This window comes from Crinia signifera, chromosome 5 (assembly GCF_055691185.1).
Source record: "Crinia signifera chromosome 5, ASM5569118v1, whole genome shotgun sequence".
Classification (NCBI taxonomy): Eukaryota; Metazoa; Chordata; class Amphibia; order Anura; family Myobatrachidae; genus Crinia; species Crinia signifera.
The window spans coordinates 4,021,519-4,045,487 of record NC_139221.1 but is presented as its reverse complement, the minus strand read 5'-3'; the positions used below and the strand labels follow the sequence as shown (position 1 = coordinate 4,045,487).

Below are 23,969 nucleotides of genomic sequence, written 5' to 3'. Positions count from 1 at the left end.
TTTCTTTTGCCAAAGAGATTGGTATTCTTCAGTTAAGTCTCGACAAAACCCTCATTATGCCACATTTCACATCTCATTAACTGCGATTTCAGAAAATATCACCAAACCCCCCCGCATCCTATTAAATGTTAGCTAGACTAACTGGAGGTTGGGGTGGCGTCCCCTCTCAGTGCTGCTCTGCGTGGTGAGGTGAGAGGCACAGCTATAGTCACTGGAGGTTGGGGTGCCGTCCCCTCTCAGTGCCTCTCTGTGTGGTGACATGAGAGGCACAGCTAGACTAACCGGAGGTTGGGGTGCCGTCCCCTCTCAGTGCCTCTCTGTGTGGTGAGGTGAGAGGCACAGCTAGACTAACCGGAGGTTGGGGTGCCGTCCCATCTCAGTGCCGCTCTGTGTGGAGAGGTGAGGGGCACAGCTAGACTGTTAGGCGACGGGGGAGCGTCCGGGCAGTGAAGGGGTGCTCAGCTGCCCGTTGCTCCCCGAGCGTCTCGGCTGGTTGCCCGGCAACCAGCTGCGCTGCTTCGTGTCCGGCGGAAGCCACTGGTGCCAGGCGCAGGAGGAGTGCTCGCCCTTCTCAGAGCGCCCCGCCTGGTTGCTTAGGAACCAGGGACGCCAGGTCTGTGTCCCCGGCGGAAGCTGTCGGGGTTACCCGGCAACAGAGCAAGCCAGGGAGGAGGGACGCCGGGCGTGTTGCTGGGCAGCGTGCAGGACGCTGTTCAGCGCGCGCTGTCCCAGCTGGGATCATCAGCAAGCCATAGCCCATTGATCACACTCCCTTTTTAAGGGAGCCAGCCCTAACAGACCCGCCGGTTATAGCTTCTGCTTCAGTACTGGACACCTGTCTGGTCTCGGCCATCTCTCTGAGTCTGTCTGCTGCTGTCTATCTCCCCAGAGGTTCTCCGGTCAGTCAGCTACTTGTTCCCGATACCGTAAGTTCCCCGGTTGGGGACCTGGTTCTCTACTTTTTGCTTGCTGCCCTCCTGGGCCTTATTTTCCTTTTTTGTACGTATCCGCCCCTTGAGGAAACCTAAGGGTTCGGTCCTGCAGTTTTCTCATCCTCAGTTTTCCCGGACTGGAAGATCCCAGTGGGATATTCTTTGTGTTCCATTTTGTGTGTTCTTTGGTGTGGTGTTATTGTTGTGTATGCGACGAGATCGCATCTGGTGGGCGACTAGGTCGCTGGCGCTTTTAGTCGCATTAGGTAGGGCTGGCGAGCTGCCTTTTTTCTTTAACTTTAGTCAGGTCTTTTAGTTAGACCATCCTCTTGGTCGTTCCCTGGAGTGGGTCCCGACTCCTTGTCCGTACATAACTCCTGGCTGCACCAGAGCTAGGGCGGGCCTAACTCGCCCTTTCAAACGTGGCGGCTACAGGCGAAGCCTAGTTCCTGCAGGAGTCGGTTACCCAATCCAGGGGGTCAATAGAGTCAGAGTAGAAACCCGCCGTGGCTGTCCTAAACAGCAGTCCCGACTGGGTGTACACCCGAAACCTAACATTATAACCGTCCCAAAAAAAAAAAAAAACCTTGAGATCAGCCAGGTCGTCAGGGTGTCACCCTCGGTGGGCTCTTGGTCATTACTAAATATTCACAGGCACTATGAATCCTACTACCCCAACCTCCGCTCAGGCATTTGCCAATCAACTTCAAGGTCTCACGCAAATGGTTCAGGAGTTGTCTTTATGAGTTAATTCTCAGGAAGATGCTTCTCAGGGTTCACCGGCAGCGACCCCTGAACCTAAGATGAATCTTCCTGACCGGTTTAATGGGAACCACAAGGATTTCTTCAACTTTCGTGAAAGTTGTAAACTTTACTTTAGACTTAGGCCACAGTCTTCAGGGTCAGAGCGACAACAAATAGGACTAGTCATTTCATTACTTCAAGGTGACCCTCAGACATGGGCCTTTGGTCTTAAACCTGAGGATCCAGCACTTCGTTCAGTTGATGCCTTCTTTAAATCACTAGGATTATTATATGACGATCCAGACAGGGAGGCCTCCGCCGAGAGCCACTTACGTGCTCTAAAACAAGGGAGGAACCCGGCGGAAACTTATTGTACCGAGTTTCGTCGTTGGTCAAACAATTGTGGGTGGAACGACCCAGCTCTTCGGAGCCAATTTCGGCAAGGGCTATCCGATGCCATAAAGGATAGTTTAATTCAATATCCTGCACCAGAGACCCTTGATAAGCTTATGGAACTATCCATTAAAATTGATCGGTGCCTCAGGGAACGGAGGTCTGAAAGAGGAGCCGTTCTCCGGCCAACCTCAATCGGTTATACACCGACCGAGGAGGAAGACGAACCCATGCAAATGGGGGCCTTTCGTATCTCCCCAGACGAGAGAGCACGGAGAATGAGCTCAGGTCTTTGCCTTTATTGTGGCAATAAAGGTCACGTCCTACGCAATTGCCCGAATAGGTCGGGAAATGCTCGGACCAAGTGAAAATTGAGGGGGTTCACCTTGGTCTGCAGCTCATCACCTCTCATAATGCACTACTAGTACCAGCAGAGATTCAGTATGGCGGTAGAAAGACCCCAGTATCCGTTTTCATTGATAGCGGGGCCGCCGGGAATTTTCTTGACATTTCTTTTGCCAAAGAGATTGGTATTCTTCAGTTAAGTCTCGACAAAACCCTCATTATGCGGGGTCTGGATGGTAGTCCTCTCACCAATGGGATTATTTCATTTCAGACACCCCCATTGCGCTTGGTGGTTGGAATTTTTCATGAGGAAATTATTTCCTTTTATTTAACCTCCTGCTCCACAGTACCCATAGTTTTGGGACATCCATGGCTAAAAGCTCACAATCCTCAGGTGGATTGGCAGGCAGGAGAAATTGCCCACTGGGGTAACCAGTGCTCGGGTCACTGTATGAACCGTCCGGTATTGGTGGCAACGGCATCGCTTGAGGGTGTTCCTGTCTGGTGCTCAGACTTCACTGGCGTCTTCTCCAAAGGCAAAGCGGATGAACTTCCACCTCACCGTCTATATGACTGCGCAATTGAGTTGTTGCCAGAGGCACAGTACCCTAAAGCAAGACTTTATTCCTTGTCTGGGCCAGAAACACAGTCTATGGACGAATGCATTAAGGAGAACCTCGCAAAAGGGTTCATCAGACCCTCAAAGTCCCTGTTGAGCGCAGGGTCTAAAAAGGACGGGTCACTCATGCCCTGTATCGACTACAGGGCTCTCAACAAGATCTCGGTTAAAAACACTTACCCTTTACCCTTGATTTCAGTCCTGTTTGACCAACTCCGCTCTGCTAGGATCTTCTCCAAAATAGACCTTCGTGGGGCGTACAATCTCGTGCGCATCCGAGCAGGAGACGAATGGAAGACAGCTTTTAGCACCCAAACTGGGCACTATGAATACCTGGTCATGCCCTTTGGGTTGTCTAACGCACCTGCAGTCTTCCAAGACTTCATTAACGATGTTCTCAGGGACTTCCTTGGGAGATTCGCGGTAGTCTACTTGGACGATATCTTGATCTATTCTAGTGCCTTGAAGGAACATCGGGTGGAAGTCCGTCAGGTTCTTCAGAAACTTCGCGAGAACCATCTCTTTGCTAAACCAGAGAAGTGCGAGTTTGAAGTCCCTGCAGTATCCTTTCTGGGATATATTATCTCTGCGGATGGATTCCGCATGGAACCTAAAAAACTGCAGGCGGTCTTAGATTGGGTGCGACCTACTAGCTTGAAGGCCATTCAGAGATTTCTGGGGTTCGCAAACTATTACAGACGGTTCATTCACTCCTTCTCTGATTTGGTCGCCCCCATAGTGGCCCTCACCAAAAAGGGGGTGGATTCCTCCGTGTGGCCATTGCAGGCGGAACAAGCATTTAAAGCGGGCCTTCGTTTTAGCGCCCATTCTGAGACATCCTGATCCGGAGCGACCCTTCGTGGTGGAAGTAGATGCCTCCGAGGTGGGAGCAGGGGCCGTATTATCCCAGAAGGACCCCGATTCCTCATTTCTTTTTCCCTGTGCCTTTATGTCTCGTAAATTCTCGTCAGCAGAGGCCAACTATGATGTGGGAAATCGGGAATTACTTGCCATTAAATGGGCTTTCGTGGAGTGGAGGCACTGGCTGGAGGGGGCCAAACATCAGGTTCTGGTGATTACAGACCACAAAAATCTACAATACCTCTAATCCGCTAAACGCCTTAACGCAAGACAGGCCCGATGGGCATTATTCTTCACACGTTTTAATTTCATTATCTCGTTTAGACCAGGTTCAAAGAATGTTTGTGCGGACGCACTCTCCCGCAGCTTTCTTCCAAAACAGGAACTTAAAGAACCTCCTTTACCCATCCTACCAAGGTCACAGATTCATTCTGGTCTTACACAGACCCTGCAGGAACATCTTCTTCGGGTTCAGGATCAGGCTCCCAGTCTCGAGCCTGTTGGACGCCTGTATGTTCCACCGTCGTTAAGGAGAGAGGTGTTAGCAGAATTTCACAAAAGTAGAATTGCTGGGCACCCCAGTATCAAGAAGACCTTAAAACTTCTAGGTTGGAGTTTTTGGTGGCCAGATATTGGCGCTGATACTAGAGATTTTGTTCTTTCATGCCCAGATTGTGCGAGATTTAAAACTCCTAGAGTTGTGCCGACTGGGCAACTAATGCCGCTAGCCATTCCCTCCAGGCCATGGTCGCATATCGCCATGGACTTCATGGTTGATCTGCCTGTATCTTCTGGTTTTCGAGTGGTTTGGGTCATCATTGACCGGTTTAGCAAAATGGCTAATTTTGTTCCTTTGCCCCAGTTGCCTTCAGCTAAAGAGTTGGCCAGGTTGTTTTTGCTCCATGTGTTCAGACTTCATGGGTTACCCAAAGACATTGTGTCGGATCGGGGGCCTCAATTTGTGGCCCGATTCTGGAGAAATTTCTGCGCGGCCTTAAAGGTTAAAGCAGTGGTTCCCAAACTGTGTGCCGTGGCACCCTGGGGTGCCTTGGAGGACTTGCAGGGGTGCCCCGGATTGGTGTTCCATGACCCATTAAAATTATTTCATGACCAATATAATAGGCATATTGTGGACAAACAGAAGTGAATCCTGTCCCCCATCACATAACTGACACGAAGGAATAGATATAAACACAATTTACTTACTTTAATATTCATTTATTATTTTCTCAATTAGAAACGTTTGGGCTAGGGGTGTCGTGAACAATGTTCTGATACTTAGGGGTGCCATGATTGAAAATAGTTTGGGAACCACTGGGTTAAAGGGTAGCCTGACCTCCGCTTACCATCCAGAATCAAATGGGCAGACGGAACGACTCAACCAGTCGTTAAAGCAGTACTTGTGCTGTTTTGTCTCGAAGACACAGCATGACTGGTCAGAGTTTCTGCCCATGACCGAGTCTGCTTACAATAATGCACATCATTCTTCCACCAAGGTGTCACCATTTTTTTCGGTTTATGGGTTTCACCCTAAAGCCAATGCCCTGGGGACCAGAAGAGCCAGTAACACCTTCTTCAACCACTTCCCGATTAAGAACAACCTGGAGGAAGATACGTGCGGCTCTTAAAAAAGCCGCTTTGCAGGAAAAAAAAATTTGTGTGTTCAAGACGGCCTTGCAGTTTCAAGGTGGGTCAGAGAGTTTAGCTTTCCACTCATAATATCAAGATTCGCCGACCTTCAGCCAGGTTTAGACCAAAATTTATTGGTTCATTCCTCATTGTCAAAAAGATCAACCCGGTGACTTTCCGATTGCAGATTCCCAGATCACTTAGGATCACCAATACATTCCATTCCTCTCTCTTGAAGCCGGTACAGACCTCAAAAAAGTTCCCTCGGAAGTTAATTCAGGGAAAGGCTCCAGTGAAGATACACGGTCAACCAGAGTTCTTGGTGGAAAAGATCCTGGATTCCAAATTCGTGCATGGGTCTCTCCAATTTTTGGTTCACTGGAAGGGGTACGGTCCCGAAGAGAGGTCCTGGGTCTCTGAGAGGAATTTACATGCCCCAAGGTTGAAGAAGGAATTCTTTCGCGATTTCCCTGGCAAACCCGGTAATAAGGGGTTGCTAACCCCTCCTCAAGGGGAGAGTACTGTTAGGTGCCGGGGGAGTGTCCGGGCAGTGAAGGGGTGCTCAGCTGTCCGGCGCTCCCCAAGCGTCTTGGCTGGTTGCCCGGCAACCAGCAGCGCTGCTTCGTGTCCGGCGGAAGCCGCTGGTGCCAGGCGCCGGAGGAGTGCTCCGGCAGCTGAGGGGTGTCCGGCCGCCCACCCTTCTCGGAGCATCCCGTCTGGTTGCTTAGCAACCAGGGACGCCAGGTCTGTGTCCCCGGCGGAAGCTGTCGGGGTTACCCGGCAACAGAGCAAGCCAGGGAGGAGGGACGCCGGGCGCGTTGCTGGGCAGCATGCAGTACGCTGTTCAGCGCACGCTGTCCCAGCTGGGATTATCAGCAAGCCATAGCCCATTGGTCACACTCCCTTTTTAAGGGAGCCAGCCCTACCAGACCCGCCGGTTATAGCTTCTGCTTCAGTACTGGACACCTGTCTGGTCTCGGCCATCTCTCTGAGTCTGTCTGCTGCTGTCTATCTCCCCAGAAGTTCTCCGGTCGGTCAGCTACTTGTTCCCGGTACCGTAAGTTCCCCGGTTGGGGACCCGGTTCTCTACTTTTTGCTTGGTGCCCTCCTGGGCCTTATTTTCCTTTTTTGTACGTATCCGCCCCTTGAGGAAACCTAAGGGTTCGATCCTGCAGTTTTCTCATCCTCAGTTTTTCCGGACTGGGAGAGCCCAGTGGGATATTCTTTGGGTACTTGTGTACTTTCACGGCTCCCACGATGTGCATCGTACAGAGAAAAATCGCATCGCATGCGATCGCATGAGATCTGATGCGATGTGATGTCATTTTTCACAGAAATTATGGACATGAGTTGCCATCATATAAAATGCACCCCAAATGTCATTTTTCACACTGTAGCACCCCCACTATCAACGCCAATCCGAATCGCGGCGAGCCCGCGAGGGGCGGCGGTACGCGTCCTGTGACCTTTTCATACCCCCACTATCCACGTCGGCGTGGAGTTGAGAATAGAAAGTGTGGCGAACGCATCGAGCCACCGAGCCCAAAGCGTGGCGAGCGGACACGGATACCTGTGAAGCCCGCGATGGGACACGGATACCTCGCGGGGCTCGCTGCGCTCGCCATGCTTCGGGCTCGGTGGCTCGCTGCGCTCGCCACACTTTCTGTTCTCAACTCCACGCCGACGTGGATAGTGGGGGTATGAATAGGTCATAGGACGCATACCGCCGCCCCTCGCGGGCTCGCTGCGCTCGCCACGCTTCGGGTTGGCGTTGATAGTGGGGGTGGTACAGTGTGAAAAATGACATTTGGGGTGCATTTTACATGATGTCAACTCATGTCCATAATTTCTGTGAAAAATGACATCGCATCGCATCAGATGCGATTTTATTAAAAATGCATAAAAATACAGGAAAATCGCACCGCATCGCATGCCATCACATGCCACTACATATGGCATGCGATTGCATGCGATGGGAGCCGTGAAAGTACACAAGTACCATTCTTTGTGTTCCATTTTGTGTGTTCTTTGGTGTGGTGTTATTGTTGTGTATGCGACGAGGTCGCAGCTGGTGGGCGACTAGGTCGCTGGCGCTTTTAGTCGTGTTAGGTAGGGCTGGCGAGCTGCCTTTTTTCTTTAACTTTAGTCAGGTGTTTTAGTTAGACCATCCTCTTGGCTGATCTGTGAATGGACGATGTCAGTATAATCCTGCTGCTGCTGGTTACTGGGTCTCTCTGAATAAAGTTCCCCTGTTTTCATTGTAACCCGCTCTGCTGTGTAATCCCTGAACCCCAGGTACCCAGGTCACCCGGTATCCTCACATTTGGCGGCAGCGGAGGGATATCACACAGTTCCCGCAGAGATTACAAGGCACTGGATAGAAGCAACAGTAACACTGCAGAATATCAGGATGGAGCATCAGCCAGAAGTTGTGGTCAGCAGTCAAGGGTAGAACACAATGCAATGCCACTTGCAAGCACCCCACAACCGTTCTATGTTCTGGGTTTGAACCCCGGTGTCGGGATCCACAAATTGGTAGCTATGATTGACCCTGGCGTGGTGGTACCCAGCCTGCTCCAACTGCTGCGTGTTATACGCCCTCCAGCAGTGGCTGTAGATCGTGGTACCAGGTTCCACGTGGGCCTCAATGGCAGCCATTAGCATGCTCGCATCACACCGCTCCACTGCAGTGATGAAGCACTGGCCTGTCTGCCTCGAGATGCCCCCAAAGACCCACTGCTGGGATAACATGCGGCCAACTGTACATAGAGGCTCTTGTCCACCTCCACGATGGTGCCTGGCCCACCATTGCGCTGCTGAGGCTGCGATAGAAGAACAACAGTGCAGGCCTCCCTCATCAAGTTGTTATACATCACGGTCATCTTCTGCGATATGCCCAGGTGATGCTCGCAGAACCAGATGCTGGTCAGCTCTTCAGCCCAGCAGTAAACGAAGCGGATTAGGGTGACAAATGTCAAATGACACCCACTAAACCACTGAGCTGACCGGACGCTGACTTTTTTGTGGCAGCTGCGGATATGGCAGCGCCTCATGGGGTGACCGTTGGGGCAGGTCTGGGTGTGTGGCAGGAATTGGTGGCCCTGCAGGAATGCCACCGCATCCTCCTCCGTCTGGGGCAGAGAGAAAATAGTCAGGTTTGCCATCATATACGTCCATTTCTCACACAATCCTACTACTGACTGACTACGGTAACTGCGTACCACTCTGACTGACTACGTTACAATACTACAGCTGACTGACTACGGTAACTGCGTACCACTCTGACTGACTACGTTACAATACTACAGCTGACTGACTACGGTAACTGCGTACCACTCTGACTGACTACGTTACAATACTACAGCTGACTGACCGCTCAATCTGACTAACTTAGACGCCGTTTCTGATTGGGACCCAACTTCTGACTGTTTATCAGTACGCTAAAACTAGACGTTTTTTTGCAGATTTGCACAGGGGCGCTCCCGCTTATACGCATGCACCGTGAAACTACACAAGTACCCGCGCATACATTAGCTTGGTACAGTAAGGAAGTCTGGCAAGCTGCCAAGTTTCAAACACAGAGTAAACACAGAGTGCGCGCACAGTGGCGCCATGAAACTACACAAGTACCCTGTGGTTTCCCAGACACTCTCCGCCTACTTCCTCTCAATCACTGGTCACCAGTCATCTGCATATCCGGCCTATTGCCGGGCCCGCCTGTGGTTTCCCAGACACTCTCAGCCCACTTCCTCTCAATCACTGGTCACCAGTCATCTGCATATCCGGCCTATTGCCGGGCCCGCCTGTGGTTTCCCAGACACTCTCAGCCCACTTCCTCTCAATCACTGGTCACCAGCCATCTGCATATCCGGCCTATTGCCGGGCCCGCCTGTGGTTTCCCAGACACTCTCAGCCCACTTCCTCTCAATCACTGGTCACCAGTCATCTGCATATCCGGCCTATTGCCGGGCCCGCCTGTGGTTTCCCAGACACTCTCAGCCCACTTCCTCTCAATCACTGGTCACCAGTCATCTGCATATCCGGCCTATTGCCGGGCCCGCCTGTGGTTTCCCAGACACTCTCAGCCCACTTCCTCTCAATCACTGGTCACCAGTCATCGGCATATCCGGCCTATTGCTGGGCCCGCCTGTGGTTTCCCAGACACTCTCAGCCTACTTCCTCTCAATCACTGGTCACCAGTCATCGGCATATACGGCCTATTGCCGGGCCCGCCTGTGGTTTCCCAGACACTCTCAGCCTACTTCCTCTCAATCACTGGTCACCAGTCATCGGCATATCCGGCCTATTGCCGGGCCCGCCTGTGGTTTCCCAGACACTCTCAGCCTACTTCCTCTCAATCACTGGTCACCAGTCATCGGCATATCCGGCCTATTGCCGGGCCCGCCTGTGGTTTCCCAGACACTCTCAGCCTACTTCCTCTCAATCACTGGTCAACAGTCATCGGCATATCCGGCCTATTGCCGGGCCCGCCTGTGGTTTCCCAGACACTCTCAGCCTACTTCCTCTCAATCACTGGTCAACAGTCATCGGCATATCCAGCCTATTGCCGGGCCCGCCTGTGGTTTCCCAGACACTCTCAGCCTACTTCCTCTCAATCACTGGTCAACAGTCATCGGCATATCCGGCCTATTGCCGGGCCCGCCTGTGGTTTCCCAGACACTCTCAGCCTACTTCCTCTCAATCACTGGTCACCAGTCACCAGAAGCGAGGAGTAGCCAGAGACCGACATCACCGCGCAAACGGCTTGCAAATTCAAAAAGCAGGACTTCATCGCTCGCCAGCATCGCACATTGCGGCCCATACGCATGCGCAGTTCATTGATAATCGACCGATGTGCGAAATTCACAGCTGTTTGTTCAGGTCTGAAACGGGCCCATAGCATGTGTGTGTGTGCGTGTGTTATTATATGCGGGCACATACGTCATTGCGCACTTGTCTGACAGCACATTTTAGTTACACAGTGGCCTCACACTTGTCAGATGATGTATCGTATATTATCCATCTGAAGTTGTTCCCCCGATTAGCTGTGAGGAATAATTGTGCATCTCTGAAAGGTTTTCTGTCATATGTCCCAGACGTGGGAATAACCGTTCTGGAACATTACGGATAGTCTGGGTGATGTGATATAATGTACTGCTCATCCTCATTGTTGGACTCTTCTCCTCTAGATCCGAGAACTGGTTCCCGAGTCTCAGGCATATATGGACCTTTTGGCATTTGAGAGAAAGTTGGACCAAACCATAATGAGGAAACGTGTTGATATCCAAGAAGCCCTGAAGAGACCTATAAAGGTCAGAGGACCTCTGAGAGTAGAGAATTTTCGGAGGCAGAACACAGAGTGCAGAGGATTATCAGAGGTAGATCACAGAGGGCACAGGATCACTTTAAGGTAGCTCAGGGCAATCGTATGGTAAAGTCACACTGAAGAGCACATCTGACATAGATCATAGGTGACCAGTTACGTGCGACTGCTGACGGTAAATCATATGCAAGGGTATAAAAGAGAACTCCCTGAGGTAAATCACAGAGGGATCTATCTGAGGTAAATCAGAGAGGGACCTATCTGAGGTAAATCACAGAGGTCAGAGGGATCTATCTGAGGTAAATCCCAGAGGGCGTACCTATATAATGTTCAGTGTATAAGTGTTATACAGTATATGAATAATGTGCCTATATTATACAGGGTATACATTTGATATAATCAGCAGGTACATATATAATGTACAGTATCATCTGGAACTGCTGTATACATGAATCCTCCCTACACGTAACATCCCGCCATTCTGTGGTGTGACTATGTATGAGGTATATCACGCTGTATGGTGTACTGAGGCTGGATGTATGAGGTATATCACACTGCATGGTGTACTGAGGCTGGATGTATGAGGTATATCACGCTGCACGGTGTACTGAGGCTGGATGTATGAGGTATATCACGCTGCACGGTGTACTGAGGCTGGATGTATGAGGTATATCACGCTGCACGGTGTACTGAGGCTGGATGTATGAGGTACAGGTATATCACGCTGCACGTGTACTGAGGCTGGATGTATGAGGTATATCACGCTGCACGGTGTACTGTGGCTGGATGTATGAGGTATATCACGCTGCACGGTGTACTGAGGCTGGATGTATGAGGTACAGGTATATCACGCTGCACGTGTACTGAGGCTGGATGTATGAGGTATATCACGCTGCACGGTGTACTGTGGCTGGATGTATGAGGTATATCACGCTGCACGGTGTACTGAGGCTGGATGTATGAGGTATATCACACTGCACGGTGTACTGAGGCTGGATGTATGAGGTATATCACGCTGCACGGTGTACTGAGGCTGGATGTATGAGGTATATCACGCTGCACGGTGTACTGTGGCTGGATGTATGAGGTATATCACGCTGCACGGTGTACTGAGGCTGGATGTATGAGGTATATCACGCTGCATGGTGTACTGAGGCTGGATGTATGAGTTATGTGAGGATACGGGTTTCCTCAATCACTCAGACACCGAGCAGATGAAACCAAAATATGGTTTATTTTTATCACAGCACACACATGTAGATGAAGACAGGAAAAAGAGGCAAATGTAGCATAAAAACATCCGGGTAGCAAAGTCCTTGTAGCATCACAGTCCAAAGCACAAAACTATCACTTATTCCCCACAGCAGTGATAGCATATAAGTCCACACGATACCTAGACAGAGCATAACCTCTTAGTCCAGGACAGTCCATCAAATCTCTCTCCTGGCTTGTGTGCCAGTCATTTTAAAAACTTCCAATTTCCCACGGGGCTTAAACTGCCAGTGGGCCGGTACTTGGTTCGGATTGGTGGACCCCAGAGTCAGACACATCCCCCCAGGTAATATCCAGCTGGCCATCTGCTGCAGCCCCCCTGCTGGGTCGGTTCCAGTAAGTCTGCTAGTGACCAGTGATATGCAAGGGAGTATCAATACAACGAACAATAACCAGCTGATTACGTTGTGTGGTGGTCACCCCCTGTGGACAACCTTCCTGTTGATAGCAGGGGAATTTGATCACCCCCTGTGGTGCCCGGTTCCACTAAGTCTGGTATTGACACACAGGAACTGAAGATAGAGACACAAACACAATCTGATTACATTATGTCCTGATTACCCCCTGTGAACAACCTTCCTGTTGATAGCAGGGGAATTGGATCACCCCCTGTGAAGATTGTCCCTCAGCTACCACCCTCCTGTGATAGCAGGAACAAAAGTATGGTAATTGGACATAACCTTTTGGTGAATTCTTTCCTGGGTATTTCCTGTCCGACCATATTTGCTTAACAGCATCTAATACTATGGTACACACAGATATGGGGGATAGAAACATCTGCAGTGAACAAGAGACCTAAAATGTACATTCATTACTGTGGAGTTCTACAGCCTAATACTATATGATCTGGGAATACACACAGATTTGGGGGATAGAAACATCTATGGAGAATAAGCGGGTACAGATGGACTAAAATAGTACATTAATTACTACACCTAATAAAATATCATAATTACAGTCTTACGGTCAGTTTGCTAACCTCACAAGTTATATCACGCTGCATGGTGTACTGAGGCTGGATGTATGAGGTATATCACACTGTATGGTGTACTGAGGCTGGATGTATGAGGTATATCACGCTGCACGGTGTACTGAGGCTGGATGTATGAGGTATATCACGCTGCACGGTGTACTGAGGCTGGATGTATGAGGTATCTCGCGCTGCACGGTGTACAGAGGCTGGATGTATGAGGTATATCACGCTGCACGGTGTACTGAGGCTGGATATATGAGGTATATCACACTGCACGGTGTACTGAGGCTGGATGTATGAGGTATATCACGCTGCATGGTGTACTGAGGCTGGATGTATGAGGTATATCACGCTGTATGGTGTACTGAGGCTGGATGTATGAGGTACAGGTATATCACGCTGCATGGTGTACTGAGGCTGGATGTATGAGGTAGATCACGCTGTATGGTGTACTGAGGCTGGATGTATGAGGTATATCACGCTGCACGGTGTACTGAGGCTGGATGTATGAGGTATATCACGCTGCACGGTGTACTGAGGCTGGATGTATGAGGTATATCACGCTGTATGGTGTACTGAGGCTGGATGTATGAGGTATATCACGCTGTATGGTGTACTGAGGCTGGATGTATGAGGTATATCACGCTGCATGGTGTACTGAGGCTGGATGTATGAGGTATATCACGATGCACGGTGTACTTAGGCTGGATTATGAGGTATATCACGCTGCATGGTGTACTGAGGCTGGATGTATGAGGTATATCATGCTGCATGGTGTACTGAGGCTGGATGTATGAGGTATATCACGCTGCATGGTGTACTGAGGCTGGATGTATGAGTTATATCACGCTGCATGGTGTACTGAGGCTGGATGTATGAGGTATATCACACTGTATGGTGTACTGAGGCTGGATGTATGAGGTATATCACGCTGCACGGTGTACTGAGGCTGGATGTATGAGGTATATCACGCTGCACGGTGTACTGAGGCTGGATGTATGAGGTATCTCGCGCTGCACGGTGTACAGAGGCTGGATGTATGAGGTATATCACGCTGCACGGTGTACTGAGGCTGGATATATGAGGTATATCACACTGCACGGTGTACTGAGGCTGGATGTATGAGGTATATCACGCTGCATGGTGTACTGAGGCTGGATGTATGAGGTATATCACGCTGTATGGTGTACTGAGGCTGGATGTATGAGGTACAGGTATATCACGCTGCATGGTGTACTGAGGCTGGATGTATGAGGTAGATCACGCTGTATGGTGTACTGAGGCTGGATGTATGAGGTATATCACGCTGCATGGTGTACTGAGGCTGGATGTATGAGGTATATCACGCTGCACGGTGTACTGAGGCTGGATGTATGAGGTATATCACGCTGCACGGTGTACTGAGGCTGGATGTATGAGGTATATCACGCTGCATGGTGTACTGAGGCTGGATGTATGAGGTATATCACGATGCCATACCCTCCAACATTTGAAGATAAAAAATCGGTACACATTCGGAAAGGGGGCGTGGCCATGAACAAAGGGGCGTGGTCACTGAAAAAAAGGGTGTAACCACGTCCCCTTTCCGTATATGTACTATGCACCAACTACTACACACATCATGCAGCTCATGTCACATGGTGGCTTGGAGGGCTGCTGGCTATTAAATAAGTATATTAAATATACTTATTTAATATGCCAGCAGCCTACCAAGCCACCATGTGACATGAGCTGCAGGCAAACAGGTGTGACAGGGTGCTGGATAGAAGAAGAAAGATGTAGTGATTTAGTGCAGCCTGCCAGGCTGAGCACCTACTTGCTACACTGTAATGACTGCTGCAAAGACATCCAGGAGATCATCCCTCACGCCCGCCGGGGCATGAGAGCCGCCTGGGATCTCCTGCCGTAGCACACCCCGTACACTGTACAGGAAAGCGATAATGGAGAGGGAAGCACACACAGCCGCCAGCTCTCCCCTGTGCATCCTCTACTCCCGGAGAAGAAGAGGTAGCCGCAGCAGCTCAGCTCCATAGCACTGCCGCCAGCCAATCACATCGCTGCACTGCCGCCAGCCAATCACATCGCTGCAGCATCAGCCAGCCAATAACAATGCTGCACAACTAACAAACGGAGAACCAGCCAATAACATCGCGCCCACAGATGGCAGCTGACGAATCACGTCTTATGATATGGTACAGGCTAGAGTAGTGAAGTGAAGCTGTGAAATCGGTACATTCGGTACAAACTGTATTTGCCGGTACAGACTGTTAAAAAACGGTACTGTACCGGCAAATTCGGTACAGTTGGAGGGTATGCGATGCACGGTGTACTGAGGCTGGATTATGAGGTATATCATGCTGCATGGTGTACTGAGGCTGGATGTATGAGGTATATCACGCTGCATGGTGTACTGAGGCTGGATGTATGAGGTATATCACACTGCACGGTGTACTGAGGCTGGATGTATGATGTATATCACGCTGCACGGTGTACTGAGGCTGGATGTATGAGTTATATCACGCTGCACGGTGTACTGAGGCTGGATGTATGAGGTATATCACGCGGTATGGTGTACTGAGGCTGGATGTATGAGGTATATCACACTGTATGGTGTACTGAGGCTGGATGTATGAGGTATATCACGCTGCACGGTGTACTGAGGCTGGATGTATGAGGTATATCACGCTGCACGGTGTACTGAGGCTGGATGTATGAGGTATATCACGCTGCACGGTGTACTGAGGCTGGATGTATGAGGTATATCACGCTGCACGGTGTACTGAGGCTGGATGTATGAGGTATCTCGCGCTGCACGGTGTACAGAGGCTGGATGTATGAGGTATATCACGCTGCACGGTGTACTGAGGCTGGATATATGAGGTATATCACACTGCACGGTGTACTGAGGCTGGATGTATGAGGTATATCACACTGTATGGTGTACTGAGGCTGGATGTATGAGCTATATCACACTGTGGTGTACTGAGGCTGGATGTATGAGGTATATCACATTGCAGGGTGTACTGAGGCTGGATGTATGAGGTATATCACGCTGCACGGTGTACTGAGGCTGGATGTATGAGGTATATCACGCTGCACGGTGTACTGAGGCTGGATGTATGAGGTATCGCATGCTGCATGGTGTACTGAGGCTGGATGTATGAGGTATATCACGCTGTATAGTGTACTGAGGCTGGATGTATGAGGTATATCACGCTGCATGGTGTACAGAGGCTGGATGTATGAGGTATATCACGCTGCACGGTGTACTGAGGCTGGATGTATGAGGTATATCACGCTGCACGGTGTACTGAGGCTGGATGTATGAGGTATATCACGCTGCACGGTGTACTGAGGCTGGATGTATGAGGTATATCACGCTGCACGGTGTACTGAGGCTGGATGTATGAGGTATATCACGCTGCACGGTGTACTGAGGCTGGAAGTATGAGGTATATCACGCTGCACGGTGTACTGAGGCTGGATGTATGAGGTATATCACGCTGCACGGTGTACTGAGGCTGGATGTATGAGGTATATCACGCTGCACGGTGTACTGAGGCTGGATGTATGAGGTATATCACGCTGCACGGTGTACTGAGGCTGGATGTATGAGGTATATCACGCTGCACGGTGTACTGAGGCTGGATGTATGAGGTATATCACGCTGCACGGTGTACTGAGGCTGGATGTATGAGGTATATCACGCTGCACGGTGTTCTGAGGCTGGATGTATGAGGTATATCACGCTGCACGGTGTACTGAGGCTGGAAGTATGAGGTATATCACGCTGCACGGTGTACTGAGGCTGGATGTATGAGGTATATCACGCTGCACGGTGTACTGAGGCTGGATGTATGAGGTATATCACGCTGCACGGTGTACTGAGGCTGGTTGTATGAGGTATATCACGCTGCATGGTGTACTGAGGCTGGATGTACAGTATGAGGTATATCACGCTGCACGGTGTACTGAGGCTGGATGTATGAGGTATATCACACTGCATGGTGTACTGAGGCTGGATGTATGAGGTAATGCTTCTTTTATTGAAAATTACATCCATTTTATACAAAAATATATACATATATACATCCTTTTTACATATATAGAATCAAACCAGAAAACCCTCCCCCCACCCCGCCCCCCTCCCCACCAACCTTCACCATCCCTCTTCAATAACATTCCTGTAACTATGGTTTAGACCTACCATCTACTACCTCCCGATCTGGGAAATGAGAACTGTATCCTTACTCCATCCAAAACCATTCAAACCCTTCCATACCCGTACTCCCCTATTCATTCCACCTGCCACACCACACTATACCAACCATCATTCTCACTTATCCTTACACTCTTCCCAATCACTCACTCTCCCATCATTCATACCTATCACTCATCCCCATCACCCTCACCCTAACCCATCACCTTTAACACATAAAACACATTCTTTACCCATACTCACAAAACCTCATATATCATTTCTACCACTCCCCCCTTACTTCCATTCCAACCGACATTAATTAAGGAAAAAATCAGATATTGACAAAGCATGCATGTAAACCTTTCTTTTAGCATTCCTCAACTTTCCCCTCTATGAGTGTCAGAAAATAGCAAAGAATCCAGCATGTTCCAGGATCCACCTTCCGCCACCTACTAAGGAGGTTTCAGCTGACCCCACAAGCGGGACCAGCTGATGGCATCCAGCTTCTCCTTTTCCATCTCCATCATCACTTTCACCTCGTGTAAGACAAGACCCACCACCGTCCTAACAGGGAGGATTTTTTGTCTTAATGTAACCTGACACCGTGCATTCCACGTGTGGTACCTAACCGCTAAACTAACTATGAAAATCGTGCATAAATCAAAATTCCCATAACCTTTGAATGCCCCGTAGGCCCATTCCGGGTAACTCAGCCCCGAAAGACAAGGGATCCCCAGAGTCACTGAAACGTCCTTATAAACTGCTACATTAAAGGGACATTCAAGAAAGAAGTGGTCCATTGTCTCCACCTCCCCAGGACATTCCTCACGTGGGCAAACACGATCATTGGCACTTCTCATCCCGACATTCCCTCTAACGTAAAGTCTTCCTTGGAAAGAGAGCCAGGCAATATCTCTAAACTTCAGCGGGATCCTCTGATTATTAAGCAGTTTAAGCCCATCTGAACAGACAGTCCCTGGACAGTCCCTTAGAGCCAATGGAGCATAAAAATAGGTCTGCAAGATCACCTTCCCCAACTCCTTCCTTGAAAGTTCTCTCACATCACCCACCTTCAGGCCCCACTTGGAAATCATCTTTATGGACTGAATCACGTAGATCGGGAGGTAACCTCGCCTGGTCCAGGGCTTTTTCATCTGACCTCCATCTATCCATGCTCTAATATAGGGAGACAACCACTCCATGAAACCATGTACCCATCGAGGGGGGTCGTCCAAAAACAGACTACCCATATTCAACTTCAAAAAAGTTGTTACAAAGAAAACTATAGGGTTGACCATCTCCTGGCCCCCTTCCTCCCTCGATCTGTACGTGATTCCTCTCTTGACTATGTTCATCTTGTTCCCCCAGAACATCTGGAAGAACAAGGAACACAATTTAGACCACAACGATTGAGGCAAAAAACAGACATAGCTGACGTACAAAAATATTGGTACCAAGTAGGTTTTGCATATGTCAACCCTTTCTCTTAGGGAGAACTTACACCCTTTCCAGGAGTTTACTTTCCTGGTGGCATCCTCCAGCTTCCTGTCCCAATTTAGTAAGGAGTAATCTCCGTGATCAAATTGGATGCCCAAAATTTTAATACTATTTTTAGGCCTGGGGAGAGTGTCCGGGAGGGGAAATTCTTTCCCTCCCTCCCCCATCCAGAAAACTTCACACTTGTCCTGATTTATCTTGGAACTTGAAGCCCCTGAAAAATCAGTTACTAGTTGGTTAATGTCTTCTGCCTCCTCCTCCGCTGACAATACCACTGTGACATCATCTGCATAGGCTACCACCTTTAAGGCAAACTCCGGCGCCAGCTGAACCCCCTTCAACCTGCCACTCTCAATCCTCCTTCTGAAGGGATCAATTGCGAACACGTATAGAAGAGGGCTCAGAGGACATCCCTGTCGCACACCCGAGTCCACCTCAAACATGGGCCCAACCCAACCATTAACAAGTGGAAAGCTTTCGGCCTTTTTATAAAGAATCTTTAGCCAATTGATTATCTTTGGCGGGAAGCCATACCTTTCAAGCAATCTCCACAGATACTCCTGATTGACACGGTCAAAAGCCTTAGACTGGTCCAAAGCCAGCAGGAATTTTCCATCCTTCCCAGCCCTGCACCGCTCCACGGCTTCCCGGACACCAAGGACCGCACTAAAGGTGCTGCGCCCTTTCACTGTACAGTGCTGGGAGGGGGAAAGAAGCCTCTTAGAGAACTCCACAATTCTGTTGAAAAACACTTTTGCCAAAATCTTTCTATCCGTGTTGAGAAGAGCTATGGGGCGCCAATTCTCAACATGGGTTGGGTCTTTCCCTTTGGACAGTAGGATGAGAGCCGACCGTCTCATGGAGGGGGGCAGTTCCCCCTCTTCCAGGCTTGAGTTAAAAACCTCCGTGAGACGGGGAGCTAAGACATCAGAGAACTCTTTATAAAACTCCGATGTTAGGCCATCAGGCCCGGGTGACTTTTTTGACGTTAAACCGTCAATTGCTTCCCTAACTTCATCTACTCCGATCCTATTGTCCAAACAATCAAGAGAGCCATCTGGTTCCATCAGACCTGGTGTCCCCCTCAGAAACGTTTCCATCTTCTCTCTGATAGGTGCCTTCTCTGACAAGAGATCAGAATAATAAGCCCTAATGACTTCCAGGATGCCTTCCCTCTTCTCCTGAAGCACACCCCTTTCGTCATATAGGCCAGTAACTTCTCTTACCTCGATTGCTTTTCTACAACTCTGATAGGGATCTGGCGAGTGGTATGTACCATAATCCCTCTCCAGAATCAAAGATGCCAATCGGTCATACTGCAGATCCTTCATCTGAGACTTCACCCTGGAGATTTCCCCACCATCTCCACTCTCAGAGATCAAGAAATCCAGTTTCCTTTTAAGAACATGGTAGGCACTTTTCTTTTTCAAGCCTCTGTTTTTAACCAGTCTTTTGAAAAAACCCCGGACCTTCTTTTTCATCACCTCCCACCACTCAGATCTACTCCAACCTGCCTCCAACAGTGATTCATGGTCCTCAAAGAGATCCCTAAGAGACTGTTTCACACCCTCTTCCTTGAGAAGCTCAGAGTTCAGCCTCCACAGACCCCTCCCTTTCTGGATGGACTGCGAGGCATTCAATGAAAAACTAAAGAAGCAGTGATCAGAAAATTCTACCGGCTCCACCTTGGGAGGCAGAGTTTTTGAATTTTCTTTAACAAAAAATCTGTCTATCCTACTCTTCCTCTGACCATTATGATAGGTGAAACCCGTGAGGTCCGGATTATGTCTAATATGGACATCTACCAAACCAGCCTGTCTAGCCATTCTAACTAAAAATTTAGCATCATGGCCCAGGGTCCTACCGTTTCTGGCACCTCCTCTGTCTTTTGGTCTTACCACGGTGTTAAAGTCACCACCAAAAACGACCTGCTGGGCTGTGAATAAGAAAGGTTTTATCACCTCGAAGAGACATTTCCTATCCCAAGCTTTTTGGGGGCCATAGATATTAATCAGCCTTAGGTCCTGTCCCCTAAAGGTGATATCCAAAACCATACATCTTCCTACTTCAAGTTCTATGACTCTGTGCACAGTTACCATGTCGGAAAAAAGCACCGCCACCCCACTATACGGCTCGGCCGCAAGAGACCAGAATGAAGGGCCTCTCCTCCATTCCCTTTTGGCCCTATGCAGGGCCTCAAGGGTCCCCACTCTGGTCTCTTGGAGAAAAAAGATGTCAACCTCAACCGTGTTGAAAAAATCAAAGGCCATAAAACGAGCTCGTTCAGATAACACGGAAGCCACATTAATCGTGGCACATCGTATGGTTTGGGGATCCATGGAAAAAATCATAGAGTAGGGCCATATCTCACTTTTCCCTTATTTCACCTGACCCACCACCATCCTTGCATTCCCCTCCACCCAACACATCCTTACCATCAACCGACCTCTCAGACAAACCTACATCCCCTTTCCCAGGATCAGGAGGCCTAGCTGAAAAGCCTATCAACGTTTCCCTATTATCCTCAGGCTTTGCCTTGTCTATTCCTCCCCGTTCCTCTGCTTCCTCCCGTTCTACCTCCTTTCCCTCTCCCTCCCCTTTTCCTTTCTGACTGCTAATCTGCACTACTTTCCCTGTTTCCAAGGACAGTCTTTCCACTTTCTCTACCACCTCCTCCTCCCTTCTACTCTTTTTCCTGAGCTTTTTCCTTTTCCCTTCCTTGCTTGCGTTTCCTTTCTTTCTCCTCCCTCCATCAGCTATATTTTTTCTCAGGACTAAACTCTCCCCCTCCTTATAAATCTCCTCCTCTCCCTCCTCTTCACTTTCACTATCCTCCTCTTCTCCTGAAAAGGCTAAAAATCTATTGGCTAGACTTATCACCTCCTCCTCCCCTTTCCTCTTTGTGGCACTTTTGTTTCTCCTTACTTCCTGAAACTGTTCCTCCTTCCTCTGTTCCTGATCCTTCACCCATGTTACCACTGTCTGCCCCTCCAATACTACTTTCTTGAACTTACCCCCTGCTCCACCTTCAGGTGCTCTATCCGGATGGCGCATTGACTCTGGACACCTACTATAGGGATGCCCCTCGAGGCCACACAAATTACATTTCACTGTATTGCATGACCCCGAGAGGTGACCTGCCTCGTTGCAGAGAGAACACTTTACCACTCCACATTCACTGCTGGTATGTCCCTCCTCCCCGCAACGAAAGCAGGTCCTTGGTTGGCCCGGATAGAACACCTGAATGCGGTCCCTACCTATGTACGCAGCTGAAGGGAGATGCACTTTCCTCCCCCCAACCTGGTGCAGCCTAACCTGAATGGTCCATGCACCTCCCCATACCCCCAACGTGTGATCTACTTTCTGCAGGTCCCCTTGCAAGCTGCACTGCCTACTCAACCAGTATTTGATATCGTTGGCTGGGATAGTTTCGTCCCGCACTAGAATTCGGACCCTAACATTTTCCACTCTGGACTTTGATGAAATGAGGTACCCTTTGTATGCTACCTCGTGCCTCTTTACTCCCCATTGCTCCACCACTTCATTCATTTTATCCTCCCGCAAGAAACTCAAATCAAAGATTGGGGATCTTTCCGGATGGATACAGGCTGTCAAGTCACGGGCACAACAATTTAATGTAAATATCATATTTAAAAACTTTTCCTTTGGGGGTACCGGATCTGTATCCACCCATTTAAACTGAACAACATGCCTCCGTCTCCCATTTACCTCCTGGCCCGTGACCTGACTCTGCCTGTCCATATTGTTGCTACCTGTCTGTTTCAGCACATTTGCATATGATACAGGTGATACATTGCAGACAGGGTCAGACCCATTACCCCCAGCAGCAGCAGGTAACGGCACCTTTTTGCTCTGGATACTCTGAGCAATGATTTTAAGCGCTGCCCCTGCCCTTTCTGGGACCATCATATCCCCATACACAGTCTCCATGACCTGCCTTTCCCCAGGCAACAACTTATCAGTGTCCAGGCACTTCTGGCCCTGAGTCATTTTACTCTCCAATGCAATATTAGCAGTTCCTCCAGCCTTCTCCACAAGGCTCTGACCAGGCTTGTGGCCACCATCCACCACCACACTGACCTCTGAGCAGTCCATATTGTGTGCAATGTCATTGTTATTAGCAGTTCCTCCAGCCTTCTTCACAAGGCTCTGTCCAGGCTTCTGGCCACCATCCTTCACCACACTGACCTCTGAGCAGTCCATACTGTGTGCAATGTCTTCTGGCTGGTCTGGACTCAGCTTCTCATCAGCCAGTGTCATCTGCCCATCCCCCGGCTCTGGATTCTCCCTCTCAGCTGGAGTCTGGTCTGACCTCTCTCTGACCTCCTTGCAGCCGGCCACTCCCTGTTCTGGATCTGCAGGCTCCTGCACCTGGCTCTCAGCAACAGGGAAATCCTGCAGTGACTGGGTTGCAATTAACCCCTGCTCTGCTGGTTTCACGTTTACACAGTCTTTTTGTTTCCTTTTCTTAGCAATGTGACTTTTCAGCTTACTTATAGTATTAGTGCATAATATTATGCGGTCTCTCCACATCTGGCGCTCCCAACTGCGGCAGGAGTTTCTTTGCTTCTTTGCATTATACATTCTGCAACACACTTTCTCAACTTCTGCACTTAGCTCCTGCAGGGTCATCTTAGCAAAAGCTTCATTTTCACTTTCTTCTTCACTGGATTCATCTTCTTTCAGTTCAATATCATCATCATCTTCATTCTCAGACAGCGAATCTTGTCCCCCCACGGTAGCTGCTATGCCGCCGCCGGCGTTGGCCTCCCCGCCGGGTTCCTCCATCACTTCCCCCTGCAGCTGGCTTGCTACAGGGGTACCTCCGGATTCATCCGGGGGGACTTTCCTTCTGCCATCTTTGGGATCTTTATCAGAGGCTCCTGCTGCAGATGTTGAGGCAGCAGCAGGGATTTTCTTCCTCTGGGGCTTGTTCCCGATAGCCCGTCCTTTGCCTTTCACCATTGCTGGTTGTAGCAGGCCCAAAGCACCAGGGCTTGCCCGAATGCTTCCCCCACCTGGGTCCCCTGGCTTGGGGATACCTGGAGGAGGAGCCACTGCTAGAGTACAGATTCTCTACCTTCTCAGGAGCTACAGCACACACACCCTCCTCCTGCACTGAGGCTGGATGTATGAGGTATCTCACGCTGCACGGTGTA

The 23,969-nt window shown here is 49.6% G+C and overlaps 1 protein-coding gene across 5 annotated transcripts in view; it reads left to right on the top strand.

Annotated features, from left to right (window-relative positions):
* Positions 1-23,969, top strand: part of SMARCD3 (SWI/SNF related BAF chromatin remodeling complex subunit D3) — an 81,376-nt gene that overhangs the window by 6,282 nt on the left and 51,125 nt on the right. For 4 of the 5 annotated variants that reach the window (XR_014474763.1, XR_014474761.1, XR_014474762.1 and 1 more), the window contains exon 3: positions 10,713-10,901. Coding sequence is in view for 2 of the 5 variants with exons in the window: in XM_083186527.1 (XP_083042653.1) it covers positions 10,713-10,901 (189 nt within the window). In the remaining 3 variants the exon portion in view is untranslated. The remainder of the gene's footprint in view (positions 1-10,712; positions 10,902-23,969) is intronic. The other variant, XM_083186528.1, reaches the window with a different exon arrangement.